Raw genomic sequence first — 22737 nt, 5'->3', positions numbered from 1 at the left:
TCACCTGAAATTTTCACACTCAAATTGCTTGTACAGACTTCTGGATTCAATTTCTCTTCCTGAAGACATATCAATACACCTGAAGTCCCTTTGAAAAAGGCAAAATCCTTTTTTATTTTGGTCCTGAGACTTCAGGATGGCCATGGAAGAAAAAAACATGATGCCTAAACCAAGCAATGATGGGAATGAACAGAACAATTGATTTGTGAAAATAACCCTGAAATACATAATTCAATAGTATATATTCAATTATACTATTATATAATTCAATACTTCTCAATATCTCAATACAGCAAGGGCTCTTACTCCATTTTTTTTTGGGTTGTACTTGCATCATATATTCACAAGGAAAGGATAGGAGTTTCTTCCTTTGCAATGCATTTAGTTCTGTCCTCAGTTGTTCTGACAGAATATATGGCAGTGCAATGTAAAGTGGCCCATTCAATCTAACTTAAAGAAGAAATAAACAAATAATACCAATGGAATGATGTTCTTTAACTTACATCTCTCCAGTGACATGCCTAGTAGTACAGGCCAACAAGCACTGCAGCAGAGAGAGGGGTAAAGATTGCCAGGGGATCAGGAGCCAGGTGTGGATGGAAACTTCATAAACCAGCTCTGCTGCTGAAGCTAACATGTCACCTGGGTTCATATCTAGCACAGTGTATAAGCCTCCTGACTTCCTTATGTAAATTGCAAAGTTTTTAAAAATAACATGTTCAGGAAAGTGTTAGGCATGTAGCTTCTGAAGATGGAATTACTAGGAGGGCACTCATCACTGCATTTCTCAAAACTATCCACAGGAAAACAGAAAATTTATAGTAAAATATCTTGGAATATATGAAAAGATTTAGAAGACTTTGCTAAATGTTCCTTGGAAAAGACAAAGAACTTTTATTAGGTTGGCTTACATGAAAAATACTTAGCTCTCATACCCAGAGGCACTTTGAATGCCTGATTTTTTTATATTAGTTGATTGCAGAGATTAGATGACTTTCCAGTTCCTGCATCTCTTCTATTCCTAAATTGCCATGGATAAATGCTACTGCTATACTGTGCTATGCCTCTGCATTGAAAATGTTTGTCTTATGACTGACCAACTCAGGCAGATGGTATAATGTCTTGGTCTTTAGGACTGCTATGCAGAGTAACCTTCTTTGCAGTTGCAAATAAACACACACTTTTTATGTTCCTCTATGTTCTTTAGCAAAAAATCTATACCATGGTTAACTGAATCATGGCTATCTATTCATGTTGTATGCTATTGTTTGGTATTGCTGATGACTACATTGTTATCTGCAAATACAGCAGCTATGCAGCTGTGATATATATATTTATATATGTGATAAACAACAGCCTGCATGAATGCAGGGCTTCATATAAAGGAGTTCTTCTATAAACAAACCCTTTTGTTTTAATGATTTATCACACAATATCATAACTTCCAAATGGATAAAAGATATTTATCCATGATTCCTGATTCCTTAAATCTCACAGCTCCTACATTTCTAATGCATTGGATATAATTATATTCTGCTAACACATTTATTCTCATCACTGATCACTACTCAAGCACACAGAGAGTTCCTCAAATGTCACTGTCATTTCTGACATTCTCTGTTCATGGTCATTGCTTGTATCGAGCCACTTATATTTTGAGGTATGTGACTTCTGTTTTTTAAACAAACTTCTGTCTCTTTGCAGAATAACAGTAGCATAAGGCTTTTAAGTAAACTGCTTCCACATGAATTTATATTATGAGATTATTCTGCTCTCCGGTGTAATTTGCGATACTGCTTCACCAGAACATTGAATGGTACCTGGATTACTTCAGTTCATCTGGCCATTGTCCCCAAACCCAAAATCCGTACAAATATTATACAAAACTAATTTTATCCAATACAGAATATATCACTGTCTCAAGGCTCATTTTTTCAGCACCCCAAATATAGAAAAAAAATTAAATTTCTTCACTGTGTATGCAAAGCTGTATACTCCTGATTGTTCCTTAGCCTTCTACAATATTCTTGTTCCATAAATCCTTATCATAGTATGGGTACTACAGAAACAATACTTTATGAAATATGTTCTAGTCCTAAAATATCATGCGTTTGTCAAAGAATAATCATATTTAAAATGCTAATAAACAGAGTATTAAAAAGGAAACCTGTAAGCATCCCCTAGTATTCCATTGCATAGGGTAACAGCTTCCTAGAATCATCGTTGCATAAAATAATAAAATATATTTACATGAGATAAGACAGTTTTTAAAAAATTAAATACATAATTAAGAAATACGCAAATGCATTGATACAATTTAATTTTTGAGATACAAGAAGTCCTACCTGTTTGCTTTCTTCCATATCAGATTCACTGCTAAATTCTTCTGTATTTAAATTTTCAAAATCTGATTCTCCAACTGCAATTGGCACTGTCACAGTGAGGCCTGGGTTGTTTATGAATGACATGTAATCATTTTCATCAGTTATGTATTTTTCCACACTGCTGCCTGTGCCTACGCCACTGGTGGTTCCATTCCCGTCTTTTAGATGATTCAGATCTTTGCTTACTTCAACAGCAGTATGATTGGAAATGCAGCTGTCTTTCTTGTTTAGCTCTTCAAGTGCTTTGATTTCCTCTAAAGCTTTCTGCTTTCTAACAAAGGCTTTTTGAATGAACTCCCGTATCTTTTTTTTAACATAATCTATTCCCTTCTGAATCCTTGCCACAGCAATCTGTAGATTGTTCATTTCATTATCATCATCAGTAGCAGCAAGGTTGTCTGAACTAAATGAGCTCAGCAGCAAGGCCAGAAACAGGTTCAGTACCTAGAAGGTGAGAAAATACAGCTGTATATTAGAAACTTATATATAAGAAGAGAGTATTTTTACAGGATACTGTCAAATAGTACACGCTGTCTTCCAAAGCAACATTTACTAATTTCAGGCAGCCATATAGCCCCTTAAACTACAAAACATCTCCTTTATTTGTTTTTATCAGTATTCACCCAGAAGATGGAAACAGACAAGCTAATGCCTTATTATTTTGAATTTTTTCTTCTTTCTTTGAAGCAGCACGGTTGCTTAGTGTCTAAAATGAAAAAAAAAAAAAAGTGTAACAGTAATTCTAGCTATTCACATTTATCACAGGTTTGAAAGGCTTTGCCTAAATCTATTAAAATCACTTGGCAGTTAACTACAATTAAATAAACATGAGCCGTTAAATTAAATAAGTTTCCTTGATGCAGATACTTTAAAAACTTGTATCTGTTAATGCTATAATAACCTACTTATGCTTTCTAACTAATCTTTGGAAGATTATTCCGTGTGACTGTGATTTTCTGTTACTTCTCGGCTTATCTCTAAAGTCTATAAAGCTTGTCATAAAAGGGTGAAAGGAATATTTTTAAATTATTTCTACACTTTAATCTCCATTATTTGTAATACTTCTATATTATTTGTTTGGGGTTTTTTTTTCCTTTTTCACTTGGTGGAAAATGAACATTTTTTTGGTCTTATGAAGTAAATTTAAAAATAAAATTGATTTATTTCATCAGCAGGTAGCAATCTTTGCACTATTTCCTCAGAACTGTGGTTTATTGCCTCAGAATTCAAACATCATTACTCTTGTTTTAATATAATCCTTTATAAACTGTAGATATTTCATTAAAGCTTACAAGCAATTAATCATTCCCTACTTTCAGTCTGAGGAAATTTATTTATGAACAATAACCTGCTCTACTATTTTTTATAGTATTAGTTTCAGCACCGAAATACTGTTTCAGATTCATATACTCTTCAAAGTGTCTTTTGAATTTCAGGGTCATTTTCTGGCATTGTGAAAGTCAGCAGAATGAAATCTCATAGAGACTACATATGAGAGACCTAACACATTTAACTATAGGGAAGTTTATTTATTCCATTTGGCCATATCGTGACATGATCATAAATGTCTGTGGCTCTGCACATGTCTGCTGAAATAATGTCAAGATTGCAAGGTCTTGTAAATGCAAAATGTAAACAACTAGGATAAGAACACTTTGAATTCTCTTTTATAAAAATTTAAAGCACATTAAAATATATCCTAAAGGAAGAGAATTTTGATGAGTAATGAAATATATATATATATTTAGGCATATCAGAATGAACTGAAAAGGTTATAAATAAAAGAAGCTTGAATAATAAGTGAGATTAAATAACGTTTTTTCTGCAAAGATTTCTTCTATAAATTTGAGTTAGAAACTTTAAAATGAATTATTAGGATGGACATCCATTTAGTCTGTATTTTATTCCTGTTTTCTGCAACTAGTAAGACCAAAAAGTTGAGTACTTAAAGTCTTGATATTCTGTGTAAGAACATCTACATTATACTTTACATTTTAAGTCAGAAGTACATGCTGGAATTAGCTGTAACAGGTGTAAGAAAGTCCATTAGATTTTTTTCCTCTGAAGAAGCAGCTGCCCAGGAGCTGGTTTAGCATGAGCTTTATTATTTCAAGAGTTGCTAGGAAGACAGTTAGATTCAAACAACACCTCTAAATTAGATGCGTTTCTCCAATATAGGGTGTTTGACATTTTGATGTATTCCTAAATTCCTTGACCCCTAATGTATTTTCATGCTCCAGTGTATAGAAATAGGTGAAAAGGGGAAGGAAATCACCATATGTTTTTACTCAAAATCCAGCACTTCCAGATTTACTCTTTTAATTCCAAACAGGAGTATGACAAACATTCTGATTACCTAGCTGTATGTTGTGTATAGTTATGTTATGTATCAGAGTTAATGTACAGAAAAGGTCATCACATACCACTAGGTTTCCAATCACCATGACCAGCATGAAAACAATAAGGCACATGGTTTGGCCTGCAACCTCCATGCAGTCCCACATCGTTTCTATCCATTCTCCACACAGCACTCGGAACACAATCAGGAAAGAGTGGAAAAAGTCATGCATGTGCCAGCGTGGCAGCACACAGTCACTGGAGATCTTGCAGACACATTCCTTGTAGCTTTTTCCAAACAGCTGCATCCCAACCACAGCGAAAATGAACACAATGATGGCCAGAACCAGGGTCAGATTGCCCAAAGCCCCCACTGAATTGCCAATTATCTTAATCAGCATATTTAGTGTTGGCCAAGATTTTGCCAGTTTGAAAACTCGAAGCTGTAAAACAAAAAGCCCAGAGGAATCGTTAGTGTTAGATATGAAAGAGAAGCTGGGTCCAAGTTGTTTAGCAGAGCATATTAATTTCTGTAGATTAATTTGTTCTGCAGCAGGAACATGTGCTTATCTTAATGGAAGGCAGGTAGCATGGAGTTTGGTACTGGTGTAAACATTGTTCAGCGTTTCAACTTAGTGATACTCATAGAAAAAAAACCATTTGTGTTTGTACCACTTTTGATTTTAATATTTTTAAACATCCACTTTCAGTGGATTACTGAATCATTAAATTACTTAATGACATTTTACAAGTTTGTAGTCTTTTCATCACCTTCACTAACTCCCTGTTTTCTGGCTTGGTTTCACATTTCCCTCAGCACCACATCAGGACTTCCAGGCTTACTTAGAGAACAATTTTTGAAGCAACAGTTTGATGCTGATATTGTGATGTCCATTCACAGCAGAAACACTAACTTAAAAATAATATTCAATAACTTAACTGTGGTATGTGACCCTGGTAATTTGAGCTAATAAACTAGGTCACCACTTCCTCCTCTATATATTAGGAAATAACTTGGGTTTTCAAGCAATGTGATAATTATGAGTACTAAACAATCTTGACTCTTGTGCCTCCAGTATAATTTTGTAATATTTCTAAAATTCTCAAAAGACAGCGACAGTCTTATGCTGGCAAAGGATATCAGTAGGACAGGACATCAATAGGATAATTTTATACCAAAAGAGATAAAAGGACATGAACTGAAAAACACCTAAAACTTGTACATATCAAACATTGCAAGTAAGGCATATATGAAAAATACTGTGAGCTGTTTAACTATATAACTTTGCAGTATTGGTAATTATTACAGGCATCAGCACTTTTTTTTGAATGACACAACTGCATGCAATTATTTAATTATCAAGGTATTTACCAATCTGAATGACCGAAGAACAGATAATCCTTCAACATTTGCAAGACCAAGCTCCATTAGACTAAGACTAACAATAATACCATCAAAAATATTCCAGCCTTCTTGGAAATAATAGTAAGGGTCCATGGCAATAATCTTTAGTACCATTTCTGCTGTGAATATCCCCGTGAATACCTAAAACAAAATGTAATTCATTAGTGGAGTTATTGTAAGAAATTTATAAACTTAAGTAAAAAGTTTCTAATACAGCTTGTGTTCTCATACCTGTTACTTGTACCTGTTACTATGTAAAACAGCTAATTGCTGATTGCTATCTCTAAATGGCATCTTAGTTTTTCTAACACTGAAAACTGGTATTTAAAAACAAATTACTAAATCAGGATTGATATAGGATGGCAGAAGTTTGATAAAGCTATAAGAAGCAGCTCAGCAGCTCAGCTCTGTTTCATATTTGAAATTCTGGACTATCCATCCAACAGATAATGTAGTATCACCCAAGTTTTTCAGTCCTGTTTCTAGCAGATAGTCCCAGTAAAGCAAAAGAAGACTTTACAGTAATTAGTTTGTTTTGGTTTTTTATTTTTTTTTTGCTCATAATCTAAACAGAAGTGGTAGGAGAAACCCTTAAAGGTCAGGCTCTGAGAGGCTTTCTAAGGTCTGTCTTTTAGGTCAGACTTGAAGGGTGTGGATGGAAAACATGGGGAAAGTTGGAGTTTCTTGCACTGAACTTTTTGTAAAGATATAAAGGTTTCAAGCACAGCTAATATTCTGTGTGATAAATATTTCTATTTGGGAAAAAGAAATTCATAGTGGTAGTGTTCTCTGGAGATGCCAAATGTGAAATTATCAATCTGCCTTACTGGTTTTATGTCCAGAGTTTAATCCAACACTTTCTTGCAACGAGTAGTGATCTCTGGTTTGTGCAGCATAATAAAGAAATTTTGGAGCATAATGCAAAACCACTAGAAATATATGAATATTCTGCACAACACTCAAAGAATAACTTAGATGATCCAAAAGCCTACTAAAGTTCACCAACATACTCTGCCACTGCCTTGTGATAGTATACTTTAAAACAGAGATATGAGAGATTTTACCATACAATCAGAGAAAGGTAAAAGATATTGCTGTGTGTGGTAATGAGAATACAGTCAGATTTGCTGTATTAAATTTATCTTCAAACAGATCATGATGTCACAAGCAAAGAGTAAGTTAACATAACCTAAATGGAAATCACAAAATTAAAGTTAATAGATAAAATAGATAAAACAGAATTTAATTGAAACAAGCAGGTATAGCATTCACTGCATATAGAGTATCCTAATTAAGGATTCTGGATTCTTACAAAGGTATTTATAAATAAGACTTTTGATATCTTGAAGTAAATATAAAGACAAAAATTGGAAAAGGCAGAAGATCTGGTAAATATAAACACTTTGAAAGAAATAATTCTACCAATATGACAGAGTAGCATTTTAAAATACAATGTTCTGTAATCTGTGATGCCAGCAATATGTTCAGGAGAAATTAAACTGTAATGCATGTAAGAATGCATAAGTAATAAGTTTGTTTTTAGTTCTGTTTTAAAAAAAAAGTAACAGAGGGATGTATTACCAGTACATACAAGGAAAATGTTTAGGCTTTAAAAGATACTCTGAGAACACTCTTACTGCTCCATTTAAATATTAGAAGAAATTTCAAAAGAAATCTTTTTGAATGATTAGTTCAGAGCACTTGGTTGGTTTTAATTTTCCGGGCTGAGTCAATCCAGACATCTCCTGTGTAAACTATTAGTAGTTATGTCAGCTGGCAAGAAATTAAAAATGTATGCATCTTCCTCTGAAACAAACACTTGCAAAGTTCAGTCCTCTGCTTCCTGAGTATTAGAAGCAAATTAAGAGAGACAAGAACATTTAAGTGTTATGCTACATTTAGGTATCTGCAGAGAAAAGGAATTACATGTAACCCTACTAAGCTCACAGAGTGCTTTTTGTCAGGGAATAAGTCATAATCTTATAGTTTAATAAGTACTTTTTAGTGACCTAAAGTGGCAAGTACTTACTGCTAACAAGAAATATGCCTTTCTTGAAAAAGTACTTTCACTGTAACGTAGCTGAAAAAAATTCAAAAATAAATTCTGACATCTGAATATTTCATTGATTTCTCATGGAAAAGAAATATTTTTCTGTGAGGGAGAATCAGTACCATGGTAAAAATTATCATCTTCCTTAAATTTTTAATGAAAAAACCCAAAGGAGGCCTTAAGAAATCTGACAATACATTGAAGACTACTCTTCTGCACATATTCAATTACACTAGTCACTTCATTACAGTAGTTACAAAATAGATTCATTACAGGCTCCAGGAAAAATCACTTACTCTGTGACAATCATATACATAGTTTCTACACTGATTATAAGAAGCACCCTGGAATAAATTTAAGACAGATGCAATATGCTTATGTATTTCGTCTTTTAGAATAGTGTATTTCTTAACAAGTACTCTATGAAAACCACTTACCAGGTTCCCCACAGAAAGGACACTGCTAAACTGTTCTGTCATGGGATAATGTTCCATGGCCATAAACAATGTGTTTAAAACAATGCAAATGGTTATAGCAAGATCAACAAATGGATCCATCACAACTAAATTGACGATGTGTTTTACTTTCAACCATGGACTCCAGCAATCCCAGATCAAGAAAGTATTTGCAAATCTGTACCAGCATGGTGGGCATTTCTGTCTGGATTCCTCAAGCTCTGGAAAAAAAAAAACCAAAAAACCCAAAACAGATAGAAGAAGTTAACATATAATGGATATTCCAAATACACCTCAAAGCCCTTGTTTAAAATACTTTAAAAAATCAAATCATTCAACTAAACAGATCACACTAATTTGGGATTTCCCTCACCTATGTTTAGTTCTTCCCCATGACAATAAGGAGAGTCTAAATATTAACTTTACAGAAGTTGGCTTGCTTACAGCAAATATCTAAATTCTAGATTTATCATGTTAAAAGTTATCATGACTACACTGTCAACAAGATGATGACTATAATTTGTACAAACTTTATAAAATACAAATTATTCTTAAAGTATGAAATATGTACATATTTTGTTTTGAACTAATACAAGTACTATGTCTGCTACTGCACTGAGCCACTAGAGTATCTTAACAGATAAATGGCTTTATCTATTATTGCTTATTTGAATCCATATTTTTAATATACAGAACACCTGTTTTCTCTTTTTAAAAACTGCCATTAGACTTTTTGTGAAATGTCTCACACAATTGCAGTGTCTGTCAATTGAGAAAACAAACATTAGTATTACAAGAACAACTCTGCTCTTGATTAGAATCTTTACAAACTATTTTTTCTTCCATTTCACTGTTGTCAAACTTAAACAAGAATTGTAACTTCTATTAGTTAATAATAGCAAGAATTAACATCTAATCTGCTGGGATATTTGAGGGCAGGCCAGATGGAGGACTGATATTTGCTTAACTGAGAAATACTGCAAAGTACATAAGAAATGGCCACAAGAGTTTCAATAAGTTTTCTGCATGGTGGCATCAAAGCTAATCTAAAATTTGCCAATTTTCAAATATCCCATAGAGCACAGGGAGGTCTACATTATTATTAAACTTGTGAGTGATTTTGCTAAAATAGCAAACATGCTGTTTTACAGCATTTGTTCATAAGGATTTATGCTAAACTCTACACATAGAGGACAAGTGGACTGATTTTTTGCCTCTAATATTGTCCTGTATGGGTGAAATTACAGGAAATTAAATTGTCTGTTGCCACAGCTCTCAAATTCTTTGAAACTAACAAGCTTTCCCATTACATCAGACTGTAGCCTCCAGGCAGAAAAAGGTATCATAAATGCTGAAAGTCTTCTATAATCTTTATAAACCATAACAAAGACAGTGCTTGCAAAGGAATATACTAATTGGGTGGAATAATCACATTTCTGAATAAGTAACTCAGAATGCTGAGAGGTAGCATGAATAAGAGAGGCTTTGGATAAAAGTGGCCCCTCACATTGATTGCTGAGTTGGCACAGAAGACTTCATTGCTTGCACTTTGCATCTTTGGAAATAATGGAAGCCAGACATGGGTAGGAGGTAACTATCAGGACAGTATAGTTTACATTTGCATGGTTTTTTCTGGCCAGAAGAATGAATAGACAAACTATCCAGCTAGAGGAAGAGAGCAGCACCCTCTAATGGGATATCCTTTCTTCCCTAGGGTAGCCAAATCAAGAGAATCAAGAGAGCCCTCTGAGAATCAAGAAGTACAAATGGTTGACACTTGCACTAAATATATACTTAGATATATACAAGCTTGTGAGATTGGTTTGAAAATACTTACAGAAGAAAATAGATAATATAAGCTTTTTATTTCTGACTACAATTAGTTTGGGATCTACTTGTTTATTTGAGAGTGGAGGCTTCAGAACTCACTTTAGAAGTGTATTTCCATTCTGACTGAAAGTAATCTTAAGAACAGTGTACATTTTCTTGGTAATCTCTTGTCTTTTAAGAACATGTGTTGTAGGACACAGGGTTTGTCTGACTATAACAGCTGTCACACTGTGCTCATATCCAGAAGACAGATCCTTTAAGCTTATAATAAACATTTTAATGGTGTATGTATGAAGTGTGAGTGTATTCAGTTCCTATTAAATAAGCAAAAAAGTTCCAATGATGTATACTTTTTCACTTAGTGAAATGATGGATTTTTATCCTTGAAATTCTTACCAAAGAAATATTAAAAAATGCTGAAGGAAAGCAGTTCATATGCATTGACATGGGTTGATTACAGTTGGTTTTCTTTAAAATTATCTTTTTCATTCCAATTTCCTATTGTTTGTCCTTAGATTTTAAATTCAAGGGAAATGACTGCTCTAGCACATCACTGACTCTATCACAGCGATTCCTCTGGATCTTAATTGATTTTTGATGTTGTTAATGTTGATGATGAAGAAAATCCCTGCATTCTTGTTTAGGGTTCTGGCAATCCCCCAGCTACGACTTTTTTGTCTCTGTTAGTTCATTCAGTAGCATAATATTTTGGAAGGTGTCATGAAAATAAATGAGTAGTTAGAATGTGTAAATTATCTTAAAAATGCTCAAAAGACTTTTGTATCTGATGTTCAAGGATTTCACATGTTCCCTTTTATATATATGATGGAAATTATATAAATATTGCTCTGTATGTGAAGTTAGCAGAAATTCACTGAACTGCTTGTCAGATAAAATGCATCAAATACCTTCCATTGTATTTGTAAGTATGCTGGCTATACTCATTGCTCTTTGCCTTGCAGCAGAATCTTCCAGCATTTCCATGGAAATTTGATAAGAACTCAATCTTCTTTTTCTTATTTCTGTTTCTGTAGTGGTGCCCTGTAAATGAAATACTGAGGAATGAAACCATCCTTTCTTAAAACCAGTTAACAATATTTAATGTATAAATATTGTAGTGATAATAAAAATCATCTTTATTCTGTATGCTAGACTTTTTTTACACACTGAATGTTTCTGTTCCTGTAGGAATTTCTTTGTTCTTTACTGAGGAGCTCAGTAGGATTTTTGTACAGTGCTACAAATAATCAACTGGGCAACAAAACCAATGCAATGTGGGAACAGAAGTGGTTCTCATTTAAATGACTGAGTGTACAAAATTTTTCTAGGTATCCATTTGTTAGTGATTATTATTATTCTTTCAGGGGTAAATGATCAAAGTTGAGACCTGTCACTTTAATTTCCAGCATTAACTGTATTAAATAATTAAGATGTGAGTTCAGAAAGACATGAGCTACGATTTAAGAAATTAATTTTGATACAAGAAACATGAGTATAATTCTAAGAACTATTTGCATTCCTAAAGCGATAAGGGTGGTTGGAGAATTTTGTATGAGAGAAAAATCACAACTTATTTGATATTTTTTCTACCTAGTTCTCATCCACTACAATCCTCATCCAAAATCTGTGATAAATTCATGCAATAAATGCACAAGTCCTCTCTGTTTTGTATGGCTTCTAATTATCTTTCCAAAGCAGTAATACCCAGATTGCACTTAAATGTGCCTTAGATTTAAGGTGTCCTTACAGGTGGTTTGGTTTTCTTCTGGAGTGTGACCTAGGGCTTTAAATATAGTGAAAGTAAAAAGTTCCTAAATCTTGATTCCTATTCTACCACTGAATCTCTGATTCATGGAAACTATGGCTTCTTTCTTCATTATTCTGTCCCCAGCTAGAAAAAGAATTAAAAGCCTGTAGAACTCCCAAGGGGTTATTTTAGTGGAATAAAAAAACTTCTAGAGCATTCACTAGTGTGCTTTAGAGATAACTACTGCGTTAAATGGTTAAATATTTTTTCAAGTGAATATATTTCTGAAATAGAACCACCTACACCTAATCTCTAAGGTAATCTGACTGCATTTACGGCATGAAGGTCTATATCAAGATACAAGAGAAAAACAAAAAAATACAAACAACTGTGTAACAGTAGTAATGAAATCTCAGTAATTACTATACAAAAATATTTTTCAGGTTAAATACAGTGCTATTATAGACACCAAATTACCATATTGCAACCAACCATATTAAAATACTATGCATTAAAAAGATTGCTTTTTTTAAAGTTTGAAAGAATATATTCGTTTACAGAAGTCTGAAACCAAGACTGAAGTACAGTGTAATTGCAAAGGTACATGGGAACTGTATGTATTTTTCTCATGAAAAAGTTGTGAGAAAAATTTCTTCAAGCTAAATTCACTTAAGGGCTATTTCTATTAACTGTCATGGTAGTAGTAACTTCATTCTGCTTAATTTTACAAGCACATGTTTCCAAGTGATATTCTTAGTCTACGTAAAAAAACTAGTACCTTTGTTGATGAAGTGAAACTACATGCAAATTGTCAAATTCAGTTTATGCTTTTTCCCTTCTATTTTCAGACCTCTTGCTGAAGGCAAGGAGAATATAATACATTTTTGAGGCTCAGACATAGGATGTTGAGGACTTTTTGCCCATATGTTATGATATTTAGAAACTGTTGCAAGTTATTTCTCACAGGCCTAAGAAATTATGAGGCATGCAAAAGTGAGCAGTAAGAAAAAATTTCATTCCTGAACCAAACTGTAACAATTACTGGTTTGCTTATAATTACCTCTGGTATAAGCTGACCAGTAGGTGAAGTTAGAGCTGAAGGTCCTCCAACCAAGGAAACTACTCCATTGCAATCCACAGTGCTGTGCATCTTCCCATTTACTGGAAGGGCTGGTACCATTCTAGATGACACACTTGCCTGACTGATGTTACTGTTGCGCCGTTCTCCATGTCGATTTGGAACAAAGAGAGAATCTCTTCTGCTCTCATTGTCTTCAAGAGTGCTGTGCTCATCATCTGCAAAGTCATTTTCTGATCCTATATCTTTTGCTCGACCTCTGAAGCTGAAAATGCTTGTTTTGCTGTTGCGCCTTGGTGAGAACAGGGAACCACGAATGCTTAGCAAAGACTGCAAAACATTTAGAAGAAACCAAACCAAAACATCATTAGAATTGAAGTCCTAGGTTCTTGACTTTTCAAAGAATAGTTAGAGTGCTGGAGGAATGATTGGAACTTTTTTATTCCTTAGTATCAATGTGTCTGTTGGGCAATGTGCTCATTAGGGTATCTTAAGTAGAGGGAAAAAATTCTTTCTACTATAATGTAGCAGGACTGAGGAGATGTGCATAAGAAAGGTTGGGCAGTTTTGAGATAAAAAAAGGTCTTCAGTTTGGTATTAAGTTCAGTTTAAATCAATGTAAAGAATTTGTCTGCCCTCTTCACAAGAAGCTCAATGATTTGGGAACAAGATATGCAGCACTCCTGAGCTAAACAACAGAGGCAACAGCTTGGGGAAGCTCTGGAGGCTGGGTGTGAACATGACTAGTAGCACCCATGGGCATAGCATGCCAGGGGCTATAGTAGGCTGCTCATCTACCAGAAGGTACCACTTGGCCATCAGGCAGCTCAAAGCAAGCATTCACCAGGGACAAAATTACCTAAAGGTATCCTGTTACAAATGAGAAAAATAAATCAGTGGTTGTTGGTAATTCATCTTTTAATTACAGAAGAAGATGGTTAATGGAATGTTAACCCTTGCTACATATTTTACTAACAGCATTCATGAATAAATAAAAGGAGTACTAATTGTGGAAAATAACGAAACCCTGCATTAAGCTTTCTTCAATTCTGCATTTGTACAAATTTTTGCATCTTGGTACATCAAAAACTGGTCAGTGATTACTCTCCATTTTTCAGTAGTTTTGCAGGTGGAAGATGCTAATATGTAATAGAAGTGGTTTTATCCTAGAATAATTGAAGTGAAAGTGAATACTACACTGTACTATATAAGCCTATATTAATACTGTGAAAACCAAGCACTGAATATATAAATCTATCAATATGTTTCTATCTTTGTATATGCATACTCAGATTTACACATGCTAACACATAATGTGTGTGCTGAACTGGTAGTGCTGCCTGTTATTAAGGTTGGCAGGTATTTACCTTTATGAGATGCATTTTTTCTGCTCTTACAGATATACTAAATTTTAATAATTTGGGCTGAAAATTTCTATGCTGGCTGTCAGCTGCAGGCTGAATTGCTTGAAGAATATCAGCCAAACGGGTTTGCTAACCCACTTATGTAAACTTGGCTGAAGAAAAAGTGCTGTTTTGCTTATGCTAAAAAATAATTTTATGTGAAAAAAAGCTCTAGCTTCTATAGAGCATGACACTGACATCTGACAAAACAGTAAACTAGTTACTAAACTCTTTGTACATTTCTTTGAAAATTTATTTGACCAACCTACACTCCTTCAAAAAAATCACATGCTCACTAGGTTTCATCTGAAAATTACTGGGGGTAGCCATCACTGCAACCCTTGTTTTTTTACTTATGTTCCCATGGCTGCTACATTTTTGTTGTTCAATCTTTCCAATACGTGTTATGCTTTGAGCACAAGTAAATAGATCAGGCCACAGATCAAATCCCTCCAGAATTTAGGAGGAGTAGTGCCTGAAAGTCCCTGCTGGATTAAGATGAAAGATATAAGCCAAAATGGCTGCAATTCTAACACATATAGAGTTAGAAATATATGTACCTACATGCTTCTGGAAAGGAAAATCTGGCTTTTCTTGCAGGCTGAGTCATTCACTTGCACATGGAATATTGTGTCAATAACCAGAATCTCTACTGGGGCTGTCTGGGAAGATTACTTGTCCTTAGCACTCTGATACTGTGTCATTTCATGCTCTGCAACCCTAATTGCATGGCTAACAAGACAAACCAGCTCCTCCTTTAGCAGTTGTACTGCCTTTAATCCTTCCACTCTTGTGGCTACTCCATTTTAGTTGAGTTATACGTAGGTAACCTTCACAACTGCAGAGAATGCCCAAGGCAGTCTGTACTTAGTGAGGTATCCTCATTTAGATTATTTACTTGATACAAGTTCTTTTGTATTTTAAAATTTTAACATTTTAAACTTTTAAAATTTAAATTTTAAAATTAAATTCTTAAAAATTTAAAATTTTCTTGGACCATAATTCATGATGCCTCAACATGATTTGATCAGGGAATTCAGATTAGGTAATGAAGAGGCCTATTATCAAAGAGTTAAAGCACAGTCAATGACTCTTCTTTAGCATGGTCAAATCACTCACCATCCTCATCTGTATGTATATCTAAGTGAGACAGAGCTGGGCAGTTGAAGATGAGATTTTGGCTGCAGCTCCTTTCTATCAGCCTGACATAAAGCTCATTCCAATTACTGAGAGATTTTTTTGGAGTAGCTTTGGCCCAAAACTAATAGTGCATTTTATTAGACTGGAAATATACTTTTACAATATTACTCAAAAAAATTGAGGTAGATTTAATAATTGTTTTTAATTACATTTTATTTATTTATTATCCAGAGAACAACCTGGTCATTCTTCTTAATTATAACAAACATCTCTTCCTTAGAAATGCAAATATATGTTTTCAAAACCAGTCATCACCGCTCCTACTTTACTAATTACTGAGATTTTGTCTCAAATTAATCTTTCTTCCCCTCAATGCATATGTTTCAGCGTGAAGTATTTCTACCACTGAATCTCATATTTTATATCAGTCTGTAAACTAAAACACTTGATAGGATCATTAAGTAGGATAAATGCTGCTATATAAGTATGGATCTTAATAGTAGCTAAAGGTCATCTGTTGGCTGAAACAAGATAATTTTGAAGAGGTGCATTTTGAGTGATTTTTCTACAAATACCATAACTGTGTGTAGATGTGAAATAAACAAAGATATACTTAAATGATGGAAGAGATCCTTTGATTTAAGTAAGGGATTAAAGCTTAGAAAGACAGACTAAATTACTTCCTCAGCAATTTTTTCTATCATTGCAATGATTTCACATCTTGTATAATGAATTTCTAATTAAGCAGAATAATACAATGAAATTCATGTAAACAAAAGCAAAAATGACCGCTATATATTTTGTCTTTATTGTGGAGTACTAGAGCCCCTTTTCTCATTATCTGCTATTTAAAGAAGCTAATTAAGGACAGCAATAGAAACTAATGGTAGTGTGGAATTTCCTATTCAGGGTATTTTGATGATGTGCTGTGCTAAAACATTCTCATACTTGTATAGTTCTGAAATGTGTGCAGAACAGAGAATTTATGGTTGATTAATGCAAATATATGAGTACTAATCAAATAATTCATTTTTTTTCCACAATCAACCCGATACATTGTGAGAAATACATTTTCAGAGAAGTTTAAACCAATTTCAGTTCTTTTTATCTTGTTGCTAATAGAGGAGTTATGGTTAGAACCATATCAAACTGTAGCACTGTTAGCAGTACTACCACTGTATTTTCCTTTACTCATCTTTTAAATAACTTCTAATATTTAAAGCTGCTGTAATATCAGTCAAAACCAAATTAGAGTAGACATATATCATTTAATAGAAGACAGTGCTGTACCTGGTGGGGAGATGTGAACCTTTTTTCATGTGTCAGTTGACTTCCTTCTGTGGAGAAGCGGAAACTTTTCCTTCGGATACTGTCTTCTGACTCGGACTTGGGGAACTTATCAAAATCTTCTTTGTTCTCTGCTTCAGACATTTCTTTCTGTCTTCTTTTCTTTCTTCTGTTTCTTCTTTCTTTAGCACTCTTTGAGCTCAACTTTGATGCTTCTGAAGAACTTTCCAAGAGCTCTCCTAATCCGCCTACACCGCTGAAATCTCTTGATGCAACTGATGCTGCTGCTATTGCTGCTGTAGCCTGTGAGGTTTTAAAGCAAGCCATACTTAGTAGGCCAAACATTATCAATTTTATAGAATATTGTCAACTGTTTTTATTATCGCTGTGGTAATATTGCAGGTTGTGCACCCTTGAGAATGCAAATATACACAAACAAATTCAATTAAAGATAAAATATTGAGCCATATAGCTCCTCATTGTTTAGTATCATGAGCTATTTGAGGCATCAACTATAGCAGAACAATAGCATTATTATTTCTTAAAGACTTCCTGCAGAAGACATTGGTCTAAAATTAAGGTGGTCAGAAAAGTAGAAACATGGGGATTTTTAATTTATTTCAGACCTCCTTCTCCATTTTCTTGAAAAAAGCCTGACATCATGCTTTAATTAAGCTGATCCCTTCTGAGTCCTTGTAGAGAAAACCAGTCCCTTGCATCCACCAGATGAATTAATTTGTCATAAGCGAACTGACAGCCTGCAAGTAGTTGAATGAGGTCTTTCCTCACTCTCTTCACAGCAAGGGCGCTCCCTTCACTTTTCTTCTACCTTCACTGGCAACAGGCACATCCTGGAGACATGTCTTTAAGTGCCCCTCCCTCTTCATGTTTCCCCATCTCATATTTCCCCTGTGGATCTTTGTTAGAGATGCACAAATGTACCTTTATTGCCTGTTACTACTGCAGCCAGAAAGAAGATAAAAGTTTAGGTTTTTTCTCTGACAGAAAGGGATGCAGTTACTTGCTCGAGTAACTTAGGACCAGTATCCTCGACTGCAGTGGTCAGCCTATCTGATTTGGTTCATTAGGGAAACCATTTAGTCATCAAAAAAAAAGGAAGAATTGAGGGTGTGTCTAGTACTCTTCCTACTAAGAGTTGTCCGGGAGATCGCTGTGAAATTCTGCAGTGAAAAAATGTGTTTGGGAAGCTGATAGGCTGCTGTAAGCTTGCAGAAAAGGCATGGCATGAGATGAGAAATGGCAAGAATCTATGGTTATATAACAAAGATGACAAGTAATTTTCCAGCAAAACATATTATATTCAATGCCAAGTATTTCAGGAATGATGAGATGCAGGAAAGGCAACCTAGAAAGCTCATAGTATGAATTAATGGCTTGCTGCACCACAAGACACAACTCATGCTGTGCAAGCTGACTTGATACAGACTTTTCTGCTAAACATATTGAATATGTTTATTAAAACATATAATATTAAATTAAATATAATATTAAAAGGATTCAATTAAAAAAGGTGATAGTCAAGATTTTGTCATACTGGTTTCAGAATACTGACCTTCAAAAGTTCTAACAGCAACAAAGGCAGCAGATGCTGAGTCACCACCCATCTACTTCATAAAACTAACAATGGTCAAGCAAGTGGAGCAATCCTAAGACCACTGTGATGACTTAAGTTTCTGTCAAGGGAGTGAAGAGAGTCCCACACCCATTTCCACCCCAGCAACCAATTCAGCAGCTCAGTGATCAACCTTGCAATGCATCCATTCTGCTAATAATTTCACGTACAAAAGGTATCTTGACTGTAATACTGCTTTTCTTATAATGAATTCAGTGGTCATTAATTTTAAAAAGTAATGACTTTCCAGGGCCTTTATCTATCCTTCCTTGTAGTCTGTTTAATACCATTCTAGTCCTCATCCTAATTCTGGATCAGTTTCACCTCTGTCCCCACTCTCAAACACACAAACATCTAGATGAGCCTCCTAATAATTTTTATATGATGTAGTTGTCTCTTTCATGGGTGAAAAGAACAGATTTTTTTTAAAAAAAGTTCTTTCTGATATGTAAATTTTTAATAAAATTTGAATTTTGCAGGATTCTGCTTTTTCTTTAGTGATTTGTAATTCACATGTTTTAATGACTAAAATAGAAATAAGCTAATTAGATTTCACAGGTCATACATAAAGTTGTCTTTTCAAGAAACAGCTGAAGAGTTTCACTTTTTATTAGCACTATATAGAGTCATTCTAACTTGGCAAAAGCATTTGTAAAATACTACCAAAAAGTCTAGTTTCACAGAATATTCTAATTTGTTAGCATTTTATAAACACTGTCCTTTCAACAATGTCTACATGCTGGAAGAAAAATGAAAGAAAAATCAAGCCAGAAATTAGACAGATTTCTAATAGAGCTGAATTACTGCATGTATTTTACATTCAGATAAGAAAATCTCACACAAAAGTATCTATTAAAATGTGTTTTTATCTTAAAAAGTTAAATATTCTTCTTCTCTTTTCAAAGCAAACAAAGATTACTTTAAAAGAATTTAGAAGTGGTATCTTTGACATAAAGATTGCTAGTCTGCTCTAAGGGTATATAAGCTGATTGACTTCAGTGTGCTTGAATTAGGGCTATTCTTAAATACCTTGCTGGACAGAAATCTAAAAAGACACTGATTACAGTCCTCACCATTTGATGAATATTAAGTCACAACTATTTAGTGTAGGAAACCTGGCAATTTTCACTCACACTGTAAACAAGGAGTAATGTCACAAGACTTTTTTTCATACTGTTCATAAGACCTGTAACATTTAAAAGCATCATGAACAAAGCCTAATTAAAGTCAGGTTTCTAGTACATTATTATCACAAATACTTCTGCAGTCTGGTGAACTTAGTAGCATTTCCTTCTGTACCATTAGCTTGCTTTTTTGCTATTTTTTTAGCTATTGGCTTTCATGAGCTATTTCCAATTTTGTAACCTAAGTAGACTTTTATATTTTTGTAGTTCATTGAATAATTTGTACATGTTCTAATGCATAAAAGATTATTATCCTTGCCATAAGAATACAGCTGTTCAGAAAGTACAATTTCCACAATTACCTGAGCTTCTTCTTGCTGCTTCTTCAGTTGTTCCAGCATCTGTTGAAATTCTGCCTCTTTCTGCTCTGCTTCTTCCATGGTTGCTTGATTCTGTTCTTCATAGGCCATGGCAACCACAGCCAGGATCAAATTGATCAAGTAGAAAGAGCCCAGAAAAATCACCAGAACAAAAAATATCATGTATGTTTTTCCAGCAGCACGTAGTGTCTAGGAAGTAGAAAGCATATGTATATATATTCTAACACTTTGTTACTGCAACAGCTTTATGCTTTTAGCTTATGTATAAATAAGACTACATATATAATTTCGTATTCCAGCTACTGTTCATGGCATTAAAATTTCTTACCAGCTGATACAGGTTTTCCCAGAAGTCCTGAGTCATTAGCCGAAAGAGTGACAAAAAAGCCCAGCTGAAGGTGTCAAAACTTGTGTAGCCATAGTTGGGGTTTCTACCAGCTTTCACACATATATATCCCTCTGGACACTGCCTATGTGAAAATCAAATAGAAAGTACTTAGTCATAACTTTTATTTCCTTCTAGAATATATTAATTACCTTTTGGAACAATAAGCATTATTTTTTTCCACAGGAAATCTATGATTTTCAATTCACTCAGAAAAAAAAGTCCTAACAAGTGAACTAATAAGAGAGTAAATGAAAGATACACTTTCCAGCCCTTCACTGGTTGCAATGACCTAAATATTTAATTTCTGCTCAGTCACAATTTGTAAATAGAGTATTTATTCCAAATGAATAGTTTCCTAGCAGAAATAATTGCTAAAATGTTGTTAAGGTTACAGACAGATTAAGCAATGTTATTAGCTAAATCTCACTGTAATGTTACAGATCTCCCACATAATGCTGAGACTTTTTTTTAACAGACTTTTTCACTGCTGCCAGTCAGGTATTGCAGTTCAGTGAACAATTCTGTGCCTGTAATTGGGCACATGTGAATGGCAGAATTTGCCAGTACTGAAAAAGTTATGCTTGAAAAATCCCAAAGGGTTCACCTTGAACTATGAAGTCACTACTGTGCTTTCTTAATATTTTATGTATTCTCTTTCTCTGTTCTAACCTTTGCTTTCATCCTTTCTTCAATGAGTACAACTCCAAAATAGACTTTACAGGAGTTCAGATTTTGTCCTTAACACGGGCATAACTTTCCAGTCAGGCAGGAAGAAAGGCTGTTAATGAGTATTTTGTTTCACCAGAGAATAAAATATTTTTATTTAAGTAAGAAATCATTGTTTAGCAGCAAAGCTTTGTAAATTCTTTAACACTGCTAAATATGGAGCTGCAACTTCTGCGGATAGGTTTCATGTCATTGCTTTTTCTACAGAATATAACAGAGGAATTTTGAAAGTGTCTTACCCTGCATCAGAGCTATTACCACAAAGTAGAGGATCTCTTTGTCCTTCCAAAATGTAAAAATGAGCTGTGTAGAAAGCAATAGAAATGTATGTGAGCAAAGGAAATTAATCTGAAAGTACTAAAAAGTAAAATAAAAATAAATTGTAAAATAATCAAAGTGGCTAGATGATAATCAATCTATTTTGTTTAGGAAGCTTTATGGTTATTGTGCTTTTTTATTGTATGTATTTGATCTCTCTCAATTGGGAACTCTAAGCAGTTCTACATAAGGCAGACATATAAGCCATTAAATATCCTTTGATCACAAACAGTGGCATACTATAGGCAAAAGTATATTTAAAATAGTTACATATTTCATTCTTACTTTCATCCTCAATGTAATCCTTCCAGTTAAAAATGCTCACTGTCATATTAACAAATGTGCCATTTTCATCCATTGTGCTATTGAAGTAGGAAATAACATTTAATTCAAAAGTAGAATTGTCTGGAGGCCACTGCAGGCATTTATTCCTCAAGTTGCCCATGAACAGCTGCAGCCCTATTAGTGCAAATACACTCAGACAGAACACAGTCAAGATCATTACATCCGAAAGCTTCTTCACAGACTGAATTAGGGCTCCTACAATAGTCTTCAGGCCTGCAAAGAGAAGAGATCCATAGATTTAGAAGAGTATCTTTGTCCTTCCCATATAATTAAGAAGTCATGCAGACACTTAGAAGAAATTATTTTTTACTTCTCAAAAAGTAAAGCTTCATGAGCAGCCTCAGAGCTTATGAAGATGAATGAAAAAGATTCCTTTTATGATTATGCAGTTCTAATAAACTGAATGCATAACGTTATTCTCAAGCAGAAAATTTTGTCAATCATGCTTTTCTGCTAGAGAAATTATTCTATTTTTTAATTTTTCTTAGCTTTTATTATTCTACCAATAATTCACTTTCCAATTAATATTAAATCTGATTTCACAAAAATTTAAAGATAGCAGGAGATAGAAAGGTAAATAATTTTGAGGGATAATAATAATTTGCATTTGATTTGCACATTTTCCTGTTCAATATTTTTCTACTTTTTGATAGCTATTTTTGTTGTTACTTGCTTTTCATAAAGACTAATGTAAATTTTAAGTGGTT

General features: G+C 34.0%; 1 protein-coding gene across 2 annotated transcripts in view; it reads right to left on the bottom strand.

Annotated features, from left to right (window-relative positions):
• LOC139797731 (sodium channel protein type 3 subunit alpha) overlaps positions 1-22737 on the bottom strand; it is a 71180-nt gene that overhangs the window by 28569 nt on the left and 19874 nt on the right. For both annotated transcript variants that reach the window (XM_071747477.1, XM_071747478.1), the window contains 11 exons: positions 21971-22243; positions 21607-21670; positions 20582-20723; positions 20236-20442; positions 17120-17419; positions 13269-13616; positions 11370-11502; positions 8614-8852; positions 6094-6267; positions 4808-5164; positions 2346-2828 (listed from right to left, as the gene is read on the bottom strand). In XM_071747477.1, coding sequence (XP_071603578.1) covers positions 2346-2828; positions 4808-5164; positions 6094-6267; positions 8614-8852; positions 11370-11502; positions 13269-13616; positions 17120-17419; positions 20236-20442; positions 20582-20723; positions 21607-21670; positions 21971-22243 — 2720 coding nt within the window. The remainder of the gene's footprint in view (positions 1-2345; positions 2829-4807; positions 5165-6093; positions 6268-8613; positions 8853-11369; positions 11503-13268; positions 13617-17119; positions 17420-20235; positions 20443-20581; positions 20724-21606; positions 21671-21970; positions 22244-22737) is intronic.

Source organism: Heliangelus exortis, chromosome 6 (genome assembly GCF_036169615.1).
Source record: "Heliangelus exortis chromosome 6, bHelExo1.hap1, whole genome shotgun sequence".
Taxonomy (NCBI): domain Eukaryota; kingdom Metazoa; phylum Chordata; class Aves; order Apodiformes; family Trochilidae; genus Heliangelus; species Heliangelus exortis.
This window is presented reverse-complemented; position numbering and strand designations above follow the sequence as displayed.